We start from the raw sequence: 12,166 nt of genomic DNA on the forward strand, positions 1-12,166 counted from the left end.
ACCTGGGTGGCTCAGTGGGTTGAGCCTCTGCCTTCGGCTCAGGTCATGATCTCAGGGTCCTGGAATAGAGCCCCGCGTCGGGCTCTCTGCTCAGCAGGTAGTCTGCTTCCCTCTCTTTCTCTGCCTACTTGTGATCTCTCTCTCTGTGTCAAATAAATAAAATCTTAAAAAAAAAAAAAGAAAGAAACCTGTAGCCTCGAAAAGCTTTCACCAGCCTGTGCACATTTGAAGAAAGACCATAGCAAGATTCAAAGCACCAATGACCTGTGGCTATGGGGAGCTGCTCAGTATGAAGCTGGGGTCATCATTCTGAGGATCCAGACTTCTGTTTGAGCAACAGAAAAGGAGAGTGCAGAATTCAAATCTAGTGTATGATTCTGAGCCAACTAAATACCTCCTTGGATCTGCCTATAAGCAACGATCAAAGAAGAGGAATTTGCTGGCCTTGAGCTGTCCTGTCATACCCATCGCCACTGCACACACTTGGCTGCTTACACTGCAATTAGTTAACAGGCAATAAAGCAAAAAACAAACAAATAGAAAACAAAAAACCAAAACCCAGTTCAGGGGCACTAGCCCCCTGTAAAGCGCTCAATAGACATGTTGCGGACAGAAATACAGACAAATGTCGGGTGTGAGGGCCAAATATTCTGCTGGTTGATCCAGTCCTTCGTGATCAAGAGTGTAGACACAAACTTGGAAAATCTAGGGTTTTCTCTCTCTCTGAGGTTGAGCTGTTTCTTTAACGTCCTCGCTCGTGTGAGTCTGGGTGGTAAGACACTGTCCGGAGCCTTTGGGGAGAAATAACTGAAAGAAGCAAAGAAATTGTGCTTTTCAAAAACTCAGCGTGTTGGGTTCCCAATCTCTTTCCCGTTGGTTATTGGAATTTATTTGGTGTTAACCGAACAACAAAAGAGGCTGCTTCACCTTTTATCACTTTCCTGGCGCATTAATACCTTTTGGGGGATGTGGACTCTCCATCTCTTGTAACCTCTGCTTCGGAAACTCAGGAGGCTGGGGCTGCAGAGAGAGAGGAGAGGAAATCAAAGCCAGGATCAAAGGGGCAAACAGCTTGGGGGCTCTGGGTGGGAGCAGAGCCATCAACTTTCCTTTTCCTGGTTCTCTTGTCAATAAACACCCAGCGCAGAGCGAGGGCCAGGTCTCAGGGCAGTGCGGAGGGCCAGACTTGAACAACAAAGCCGGGAAGAGGGTACTTAGCACTTGGGGAGGAAAGGCAGGCATCTGTGATGTTCAGGGGAGCCGGGGACAGGAGCTGTGGTGGGAAATGTTGGGGATACAGAGCAGGACGGTCATCCCAAATGGCTCCCATCTCCCCGCTGGGGCTGCTCCAAATAATGACACTTTTTTTTTTTTTTTTTTTTTTTTTAAGCTTGTTGCTTTTTCTACTGAGTCCTTACTGGCCTTCCCTCAGGATACAGAGTGCGTCTCTGAGGACTGTCTTCTGTATCACCTTGTTCTTCCCCTTCTGTTTCACCGGATGTCACCAAGGGACAAAATGCCAACAAGGACCAAAGCCCTGAGCAAGTCAGGTGCTAAGTGAGCAGAGCCCAGGTGTGGACGAGAACCCCTGATCTCTGCGACCCTGGCCTTCGGCTAAACCTGAACTTCAGTGTGCTATTCTGAAACTGGTAACCTGACTGGCTTTGGTACAGGAAAGTACCTCCTGGAGCCTATTAAAAATGTACTTGGGGTGCCTGGGGGGGCACAGTGTATTAAGCGCCTGCCTTTGGCTCAGGTCATGATCCCAGGGTCCTAGGATCAATCTCAAGTGGGGGTGGGTGGGGTTGTCCTTGCTCAGCAAGGAGTCTGCTTCTCCCTCTCTCGATCTCAGTGCTCATTCTCTCACTGTCTCTATATATACATAAAAAATAAATAAATAAAAATATTTAAAAGCAGTTAAATTTCACAGATTATGTACTTTGGGAAAATAACTCATCATAATCATTTTTAAAAAAATATTTTATTTATGGGGCACCTGGGTGGCTCAGTGGGTTAAAGCCTCTGCCTTGGGCTCAGGTCATGATCCCAGGGTCCTGGGATCGAGCCCCACATCGGGCTCTCTGCTAGGCGGGGAGACTGCTTCCCTTCCTCTCTCTCTGCCTACTTGTGATCTCTCTCTCTCTCTGTCAAATAAATAAACAAAATCTTTAAAAAATATATTTTATTTATTTATTTGACAGAGATCACAAGTAGGCAGAGAGCAGGCAGAGAGAGAGAGAGAGGGGAAGCAGGCTCCGCGCGGAGCAGAGGGCCCAATGCAGGGATCTATCCCAGGACCCTGAGATCATGACCTGAGCTGAAGGCAGAGGCTTTTTTTTTTTTTTTAAAGATTTTATTTATTTATTTGACAGAGAGAGATCACAAGTAGATGGAGAGGCAGGCAGAGAGAGAGAGAGAGAGGGAAGCAGGCTCCCTGCTGAGCAGAGAGCCCGATGCGGGATTCGATCCCAGGACTCTGAGATCATGACCTGAGCCGAAGGCAGCGGCTTAACCCACTGAGCCACCCAGGCACCCCGCCATAATCATTTTTTAAAGGATTTTATTTATTTATCTGACAGAGAGAGAGAGAGATCACAAGTAGGCAGAGAAAGAGGGGGAAGCAGGTTCCCTGATGAGCAGAGAGTCCAATGTGTGGCTCGATCCTAGGACCCTGAGATCATGACCTGAGCCGAAGGCAGAGAGGCTTAACCCACTGCACCACCAGGTGCCCTGCCATAATCATTTTTTAAGATGTTGTCAAGGATTGGGCTCTTTCCGTTTTCCATTTGGGAAAACAGGTACAGAAGAATTCACGAAAATATTCGTTGTAAGCTTACAGCAGGATAACGGAGTAAGGAATCCAGAACCTGGGTTTCGTGGAAACCACTTATGATTTTAGAGGTGTCTGTCACGCCCCAGAGGAGCGGAAAGTACCTGTGATTTTGAGTGAATGGACACATCAGAGCTTCTAAAGAGAGTTGTGGAAGCTTAGAGCTTCCTAACCCTGGTCTGAGTCTACCACGGAAATGGGAACTCTGTTCCCAGTGAAACCACTGTCTCCTTCCAGACATATTACTTGCATTTTCTGCTCCAGTGTTGTAATGTTAGTTTTAGAAAACCATTCAGATTTTAACAACGTTCCCACTAATGTCCTTTTTTCTTTCCTAAGGATCCATCCCAGGGCACCTGGCGTGCAACTCTTGATCTCCCGGTCATGAGTTCCAGCCCACTGGGTGTAGACTTTATTTTTAAAAAATAAATAAATAAAAATCCAACCCAGAACACCACATTGGACCAAGTCATCACGCATGTGATTAAAAAATCAGAATAAAACGGCACCAGGGTATAGAAGATAGTCTCCTCCTCTAACTCCTTGCTCGAAGTTGCAATCTTGGGTCTCCGCTGATCCCCACCGAGGTGATGCCCTAGGTATATACACACGAGAACACACAATGAAAGCTTCATGTAGAGCACAAGGAGGAGAGAAGGGGAGAGGCGGAAATCCTATTCCACTCCAGATGATCAGGAAGCCACAGGCTCTCCAGAAGTCAGGAAGGGTAATGCTAACTTTGTCTGTCTTCTGGACAGACCTGGCCACACCCCCAAAGGCTGATGTCTCTTGCTGCCAGGTCAAAAGCAGAAAAAATCGTGTGTGTAGGTGGCTTCATCTACCTGTTGCATCCCCTGACCAGGCATCTCATTTCTCTGGGCGGGTCCATTCCAGGCCTGCGAGGCCCCACTGGGATCAGGTGCTGCAGAAGCATGGGGCTGGGATGCAGGACTGCTGGAGGGGTGGGGACAGCTGGAGATTTCCTGTGACTCCTGGCCCTGGGCCATTTCTGGCTCGCTGGGCCCTCTCTGCTGTTAAACCCCGGCCTCCTTCAGAGGTTGGCCTTCTGGTCCCAGTAGCTTACCTGCAGCTGTGAAACTTGGGTCTGCGTGGATCTGGGCCCGTCACCACTGCCTGTGACTGGGACTCTCCTGAGGCCAAGGGGCCTGAAAGACAAAACTGGAGGGAGGGGTTTTGCCCTCCTCCCCAGGATGCAGAGGAACCGAGCAGTGAGCCCAGGAGTGTCAGTGGCTTCGGAGACCTTTGGGCCTCATCTGGATTGTGGAATTAGTCCTGATCTGTAAGACTGGGATGGGAACACCTACTTCATATGAACACACGTGTAGCATGGCCTTGCCCGGAGACACTTCATAAATGGTTTTGAGGTTGGGGTGCCTGGGTGGCTCAGTTGGTTAAGTGTCCACCTCTGGCTCAGGTCATGATCTCGGGGTCCTGGGATTGAGCCCTGAGTCAGGATCCCTGGTCAGTGGGGAGACTGTCTCTCCCTCTCCCTCTGCTCCTCTCCCCGCTTGTGCTGTAATAAAATCTTAAAAAAAAAAAAAAAAAAGTAAAAAAGAAAGAAAAGGTTTTGGGTTAATGAAAGAAGGACGGATCATATGAAAATACAGGGTCTGCCCACCCATCCCGTATGCCCTCTGTCCGAAGACCCCAATGACCCAGCAAAGGAAGAGAGAGGGGAAGGGAGCAGGAGGGAGAGAGAGAAGGTGTAGTTGGGAGATGGAGGAGCAGGCTGCCCGGAAGAGCTTTGGGGTTTGAAAGAGTTCGTGACAGCTCAGACACCTTCCAGGAGAAAATCAAGCTCTGAGCTCCTGTCCCCTGCAGACTCTCTGCTTGGACACCCAGGCGGTCCATCCAGGATGGAAACATCCAAGGCCTTGCGGGGTGGTCTTAGAGCATTCCAGAATGGACAGACAGGCAGGGACAGTGCCCTGAAGGACCCTCCCAACAAATAGCAAGCTTGCAGGGTCCTGGTGAAGTCGGGGCTCGGGTTCGGGGAGCAGGAAGCCCGGGGCCTCGGGCTCTCCTGGGTAGAGCGGTTCCCACGCGGGCCTCTGTGTCTCTCTCCCCACAAAGTGAATTCGGAGGCATCCGGCGCGAGAGGCGTGCACGGGGTGGGGGGTGGGGCGGAAGGGTCTAGCACAGTGCCTCTCGCACAGTGGGGAACTGGGGTGCCTGCGCTCTCTGACGTTACAGTCGGGGGTGGGGGGAGGCAGAGACGCAAACTAGGGCCACAGCACACACCAGGACCAACCGGGAACTTGGAACGGGGCCCCTAGGGCAGAGGCAGGCGGGCGCGGAGACTTCCCAGGTCAGACGGCTTCCGAGCAACGCCCGAGGCTCTGGCAATCACGCGTCTGTAAACGTGGGCAGGCTTTCTGGCCCGCCGCGCCCAGGAGACCCTCGTTCCTCGGCCTACCGGCATTCCAAAGGGTCCGTCCCACGCTCCAGGTGAGGTCGCGGCCTCCCTCTGCAGTCCCTTAATCCGCACCCCCCTCCGGGTTCAGGATGCGCCGCGGAGGCTCGCGGAGGGCAGGGGCGGGGCTGTTTGGCCAACCTGGTACCGGGTCTGGCGCGTACCTGGGCGGGGGGGGGGGGGGGGGGGGGGGGGGGGGGAACAGCCCGCGGGGGGGGGGGGGGGGGGGGGCCCCGGGGGGGGGGGGGGGGTGGAGGGGTCGTAAGTAAACAGCTCTGAGGACGCGGGCAAGGGTCGCTGCCCCGGCCTAGTGCGCCGACGAGCGGGACGCCCGTCCCGGGATGTGGATTGCGGCCGGCGGGCCGGGCGGGCGGGGGTCGCGGGGGGAGGAGGGGTAGGGGGCGGCTCAAGTTCACGCCTCCTCTCCTCCTGCCGGCGACGGCGGAAGCGGCAGTTCCCACGGCGTCTGGCGGGGCTGAGGGTGGGTCGGCCCCCCGGGGGGACACGGGCCTCGGCGCGCCGGGCCCTTTGAGCGCGCCGCCGCCCCTCCCCCGGCCCGCGTCCTATAACCCGGGGCCCGCGCCCCTCGGGCGGCGCACAGGCTCGCCCAGCGATGGCCGCGTCTCGGTCCCAGCAGCTCGGCTTCGGGGCGGCTCCCGCGCTCCCCGCGCTCCCCGCACTCCCGCCCGGCCCAGCCGCCGCCCCACCGCCGCCCCCGGGCCCCGGCCCCTTCGCCGGCTTCCTGAGCGGCGGCCCCGCACCCCCCGCGCCCCCAGCAGGCGCGCCAGCCCCGTCGGCGTCGCAGCGCCGCAAGCGCACGTCGTTCAGCGCCGAGCAGCTGCAGCTGCTTGAACTCGTCTTCCGCCGGACCATGTACCCAGACATCCACCTGCGCGAGCGCCTCGCCGCGCTCACTCTGCTCCCCGAGTCTAGGATCCAGGTGAGACCCGCTCTCGGCGCGCCGCTCCCCGGGCTGCCCACAGAGGGTGGCGTCGCGACCCGTCGCTGGGGCAATCGTGGGGCGGGGCGGGGCGGGGGGGGGGGCGCGCATGCAGCCACTTCCCTCTGTCGGCGTCCAGTATGGTCGGGGCCCTTCCGAGGTCGCCCGCCGGTCCTTTGAGAGAGTCACAAAGGCCATCCCGAGCAGGAGGGCGAGAAGGAGTCCTTTTACGCTTCTTCTGGATCCAGGAAGGGACAGATGCACGGTTGTGGCTTCCCACGGGGCGTGGGGGGGGTATGGGCTGGTCTCTCGGAGAGGGCAGGGCTGGCTCTCCGGGTGGCCCCCAGCGCCCCTAAGTCCCCTTTCTTGGCGGGTATTGGGTCTGGAATTTTGGTTCTAAGGGTCGTAAAGCCTGAAGTGAGTGGGGCTTCTTGTCAGGGTTTGAAAAATCCAGTGCCAGGCATGTTTATTGCCAAGGGATTTAGATCAGAACCCGGGAGCTTGCTGGTGACCACGAGCCTGCCTTTTTGCGCGCGGTGCTCTGTATCCACGCTTTTAAGTTGGAGCCCTCACTTTAACACTGGGGGGAGCGGGCTTGTTCTTCTGCGTGCCTGGTGGAGCCCATCTGTGGCGTCGGGGCTTCCTGAGCAGGACGCCCTACCTATTTGTTGAGAAACGGTGAGCGGAAAAATGTATTCACCAAAGTGAAGTCCGCGGGCAAAAACCCCTTCTCCACTGATTTGACAAGAGACTGTACTTCCAGAAATTGACTGACTGACTTTCTTTCTTTCTCTCTCTCTCTTTCTTTCTTTCTTTCTTTCTTTCTTTCTTCCTTTCTTTCTTTCTTTCTTTCTTTCTTCTTTTTCTTTTTTAACATTTTATTATTTGACAGAGATCACAAGTAGGCAGAGAGGCAGGCAGAGAGAGAGGAAGGGAAGCAGGCTCGCTGGGGAGCAGAGAGCTGGACGCCGGTCTCCATGCCAGGACCCTGGGATCATGACCTGAGCTGAAGGCAGAGGCTTTAACCCACTGAGCCACCCAGGCGCCCCCAGAAATTGACTTCCTAAATTTTCTTTTTTTTAAAAAAGATTTTATTTTATTTATTTGATAGAGATCACAAGTAGGCAGAGAGGCAGGTGGGGCGGGGGGGAAGCAGGCTCCCTGCTGAGCAGAGAGCCCAATATGGGGCTCGATCCCAGGACCCTGAGATCATGACCCAAGCCGAAGGCAGAGGCTTTACCCCACTGAGCCACCCAGTGTCCCGACTTTCTAAATTTTCTTAACTGCCTGTCATCTTTAAGCCTTTTATCCTCAAATGCTTCCGTTTCTGCCACCCTACTTTTCCCCCCGCAGGTATCCCTATATGATGCCCAGGTAGAGTGAGGCAGGTTCCCCATTTTGCAGCTGGGAAAGCTGAGGCAGGGAGAGCCAGGGACTCTGAACTCCTGGCCACCGATTGGCCCAAGTGCTTGGTGAAAACGGAGGCTCGCAGCAGGGAAGCAGGGCATGTTGGATGGGGACTCGGGTGCGGTGCCCGAGTGTAAGGACTCCAGCTTGGAGCAGCTTCTCTTCCCTCTTCCAGGTGTGGTTCCAGAACCGGCGGGCCAAGTCCAGGCGGCAGAGTGGGAAAGCCTTTCAGCCCTCAGCCAGGCCTGAGCTTTTTCTCCACCCCACCGTTCAGGGACCCGATGCGAAATGTCTGAAGCCCCAACTGCCTCTTGGAGTAGATGTGACCTGCCTGCCCAGTCCCAGCAGGGTTGGGGAGGGCACCCCCCACCTGAGCTGCCAAGGTCAGCGCTTCCAAGCCTACTCTCCCCTCTCTGAAGACACTGGTTCCAAGCTGGACTCGTGGGAGGAACACATCTTTTCTGCCTTTGGTGACTCCTGAGGAGTGTGGGTGAAGTCAGGACAAGCTCCGAGGAGCTGAGACTGAAGGCAGGGACATGCATACCAGGAGGCTGTCCCTTCTGGCGAGGGACACAAGCCTGTTCACCTCGGTAAGGGTGTCACCCGCAGCTCTCACCGGTGAGGCTCCCTCCCCTGTCGCCTGTGAGCCTTTTACCCGCTCTTCTCCCTCTATGGGCTCCTCCCCAGGAGTCCCACGGCCCTTTGCCCCGGGCATCTCCAGACCCACACCTCGGGTTCCATCGGGACCCCTGCTCCTTCTGGCGGGTCGCCCGCTTCCCTTCCAGATTGCTTCATCAGAACTCCCTCTCCCCTTCCCAAGAACCAGCAGCCAGGCTCCCTCTCTCCTCGCTGCCACTGCTGCAGCCGGCTTCTCGTGGTTCCTCCAGGGCTTGTGACCTTGAACTCACTCGGACTCAGTCCTCAGTCTGCCCCCCGAGATCGACCCCTTTTCTGTGAGTGTGACCTGTCATCTTTACACCCATTCGTAGCTCTGGCCATTCTGCATGCAGATTATTTCTAGAGCGCCCCCCCCCCTCCAGCTTCTCAGATTTTCACACATCTTTAGAAATTTGTGGTAGCCTCCTGTGGCCACCGGATGGAAAAAACCTTTCCATTACCTTCCCAGACAACCAGCGGACATCTCCCGCCGACAGAGCAGCCATGCAGATCTTCTTGAGGCCTGTCCCAGAGCAGCCCCCCTCGTCCATGGTCTCAGACACCCAAGGTCCCGTCCCCCCCGAGTCTGAACCCTCCTCTAATCCTGATTTCTTACCTTTTACTCCAGTCACTCCCACATTACCCTTAGCACTTGTCATTGTACTTGGTGCAACTTGAGTGGGTTATTAAATGCTTTCCACAAACGGTTCGCTGTCACTCTGTTGAAACGCATGTGGTCCTTCAGACAGCTCGTCGCGAGGCATCTCCCTCCTCCACCTGGGGAAGGACAGAGTCCATGCATGTGTGGTCACCACTGGGCTGAGAGTTTGGTAAATTAGTCGCAGGAGTGTCTGGCTTCCGATTTCTCTCCCAACGTATACATTAGAATGTATGCAAATTAGGGTCTAAGTTAGCTGAGCTCCGTTAAAATCCTGAGGGTTTTCAAACTCCGGAGGGCCAAGGGCGACTGTCTGTGGGGTGGCTGTAGGGGAGGTGTTTCCGCACACAGCCTTTGGAGGAGACCCGCAGGAGCAGTGGCTGGGGCCAGGACTCCTCTCCGAAGTTGCTGGAACAGTCTGAACGCCATGGAATGTCCTCGCGTTTACATAAGCCAGTCACCCTCATTTTTTACCAAGGTGTTATTCAAATGACTTGTACTTTTCAGGGTAGCGAATGTGTTGTGAGAAGCAGCTGGGAGACAGTTCAGGTTTTATGGCAGACCTGACTTCTGAACCCTTGAGAACAGCCTGGCACCAAGAGGGTAAACATGAGCTGTGGTTATTTGCCCACGTGCTGCTCCGCACTCCCTTTGCATTGGTACTTGTAGACCTGACCTGCAGACATTCCCACTCACAAGACTGAACACTGGACACTTGGAACTTACAGTCCAGTAAGGGTCATGTGTAGAGGTGAACCTTGCAATGAGATTATTAATTAATAGGATTATTGCACTTATGTACATTTTTCCTAGCGAACACCTACAAAATCTATAAATATTTGGGGTGCCAGGGTTTCTCAGTGGGTTAAGCCTCTGTCTTCAGCTCAGGTCATGATCTCAGGGTCCTGGGATCGAGCCCTGCTTCGGGCTCTCTGCTCAGCGGGGAGCCTGCTTCCCCCCTCTCTCTCTGCCTACTTGTGATCTCTGTGAAATTAATAAATAAACCTTTTAAAAAACCTATAAATATTTAAATCTTGTCATTTTTAATTTTTAAAAATTTGGGGACCTGGGGGGCCTGGATGGTCAGCGGGTTAAAGCCTCTGCTTTCGGCTCAGGTCATGATCCCAGGGTCCTGGGATTGAGTCCCACATTGGGCTCTCTGCTCAGCAGGGAGCCTGCTTCCCTCCCTCTCTCTCTGCCTGCCTCTCTGCCTACTTGGGATTTCTGTCTGTCAAATAAAATCTTAAAAAAAAATTGGGGGACCCTTCAGAACACTAGTCTGCACCTCTGTTGAACTCTTGAGAGACCCTAACTGCTAAACGTGTTACAGGCACTGTGTGTTTAATCCTTAGGACGCTGTAGAAGGTAGGGGCTATTATTGTTCTAAAGAGCAAGAAACGTTATGGTTTAGATCACAAGTGACTCAAACCTAGGACTCCGTCCACTCATCTCTCCCCCAGCATATAATGCCTCCTATGTTGGCCTGGCCTTTTTAGTCAGGACCAGGACAAGTGATCATGCTTAAGGGCAACCCCCCAAAGCAGAATTTCTGCATTCAAGGAAGTAGTCTCATCTTGCAAAGCAATTATCATGGAAAACCATAGGTGTGCTCTAGTGACACTGATGTTGCTTTGAGCTCTTTCGAGACTCGGTTCACTGCACAAACATTTGCTGCCTATGAACAGGCACTTTATCAGGGCCTGGAAATAAATGGTGAGCCAAGCCAAGAGCAGAGGAGCTAGCAGGTGGGTCAAAGAAGAAATGTAAAATTGCAAATGTTGCATGTGCCGTACAGAGAGATACAGGAGGGCCTGGAGACAGTGTGCTGTGGTCAAGGAAAAGCTTCCCTGAGAAACTGACATGGAGGATGGTCAGGAGTTACCAAGGTGAGGAAGAGGGACCTGCACATGCAAAGGCCTTGTGGTGGAAGCAGGAGGAATGAAAAATTGTTAGAGGATGTCAGACCATACATGGCTCTCTGGGTCTTGTGGAAATGTTCTGAATTTGTTCTGAGAGCCCTGAGACCTGAGATGGAGAGATCATGGCCAATTCTGCAGTTTAAGACTATCGCTTCCCCAAGGCTGCGGTTGAGGGGGCAGAGTGGATGCTGCAGAGGTCAGGATGACGGATGACTTCCAGGCTGGTGGAGACAGCGGCTGGCGCCGGGCAAGAGAAGTGGTAATGACATAGGCTCAGAAAGTGCCTAGATTCAAGATAAAGAATTTAACGGGCAGATCTTTTGGTAGATTCTCAATGGTAGCAAGTGAATCTGATTTTTGGGACTCAGGGGAAGTAATTCAGAACCAAACTTACGTAGCATGTGGTGTTGATGGCTCTCTTTAGAGCTTGCAAAATGTGCTAGGCGGAGGCCGCAGAGTTAGGATGAATGTGCAGCTGACCCAAAATGACTAGTTTGAACAACACAGATTTCTTCTTCCCGAAACAGAAGTTCAAATATATTCTCAGGCACAGTTCCTGCCCGGGCACCCCTGCCAAGTCAGTCTTGAGAAACAAAAAAAGAAATGTGAAAAGCGAGACACCTGGGGGCTTAGTTAAGTGTCTGCCTTTGGCTCAGGTCGTGAACCCGGAGTCCCAGGATTGAGTCCCGAATTGGGCTCCTTGCTTGGCAGAGAGCCTGGTTCTCCCTCTGCCCCTCCCCCAGTTCTCTCTCACTCTGACAAATAAATACAAATCTTTTTTTTAAAAAAAGGTAAAAAAAAGTGAAAAATGTTTATGTAATTCTAGGTAGTATATATTAAAAACTACCTCTTGGGATGCCTGAGTGACTCAGTGGGTTAAGCCACTGCCTTCAGCTCAGGTCATGATCTCAGGGTCCTGGGATCTAGCACTGCATCAGGCTCTCTGCTCCACAGGGAGCAGAGTTTGTTTTTTTTTTTTAAGATTTTATTTATTTATCTGACAGAGAGATAGAGATCACAAGTAAGCAGAGCAGCAGAAAGAGAGGGGGAAGCAGGCTCCCAGCCGAGCAGAGAGCCCGATGCCGGGCTCAATCCCAGGACCCCAAGACCACAACCCGAGTTGAAGACAGGGGCCTAACCCACCGAGCCACCCAGGCACCCGCGCCCCCCAATTTTTTTTTTTTAGTATATGTGCTGCCAAAGCAAGCACCCCCAAAATTTTTTTAATGAACTATTAACATTAACTGAAACACACAAGTTGAGAAATAATATTTAATGATATCCCACTAAAATACAGCTATTAAATAAGTAATACATTAAA

At 53.2% G+C, this 12,166-nt stretch overlaps 1 protein-coding gene across 1 annotated transcript; it reads left to right on the plus strand.

Annotated features, from left to right (window-relative positions):
- Positions 1–5,877: 5,877 nt before the first annotated feature.
- On the plus strand, positions 5,878–8,260 carry MIXL1 (Mix paired-like homeobox). Its single transcript, XM_032838813.1, has 2 exons — positions 5,878–6,204; positions 7,787–8,260. The coding sequence occupies exons 1-2, from the start codon at positions 5,878–5,880 to the stop codon at positions 8,090–8,092; spliced, it is 633 nt and encodes a 210-aa protein (XP_032694704.1). The 3' UTR covers positions 8,093–8,260.
- The last annotated feature ends 3,906 nt before the right edge of the window (positions 8,261–12,166 follow it).

Source organism: Lontra canadensis, unplaced genomic scaffold (assembly GCF_010015895.1).
Source record: "Lontra canadensis isolate GAN:19392208 unplaced genomic scaffold, GSC_riverotter_1.0 scaffold106, whole genome shotgun sequence".
Classification (NCBI taxonomy): Eukaryota; Metazoa; Chordata; class Mammalia; order Carnivora; family Mustelidae; genus Lontra; species Lontra canadensis.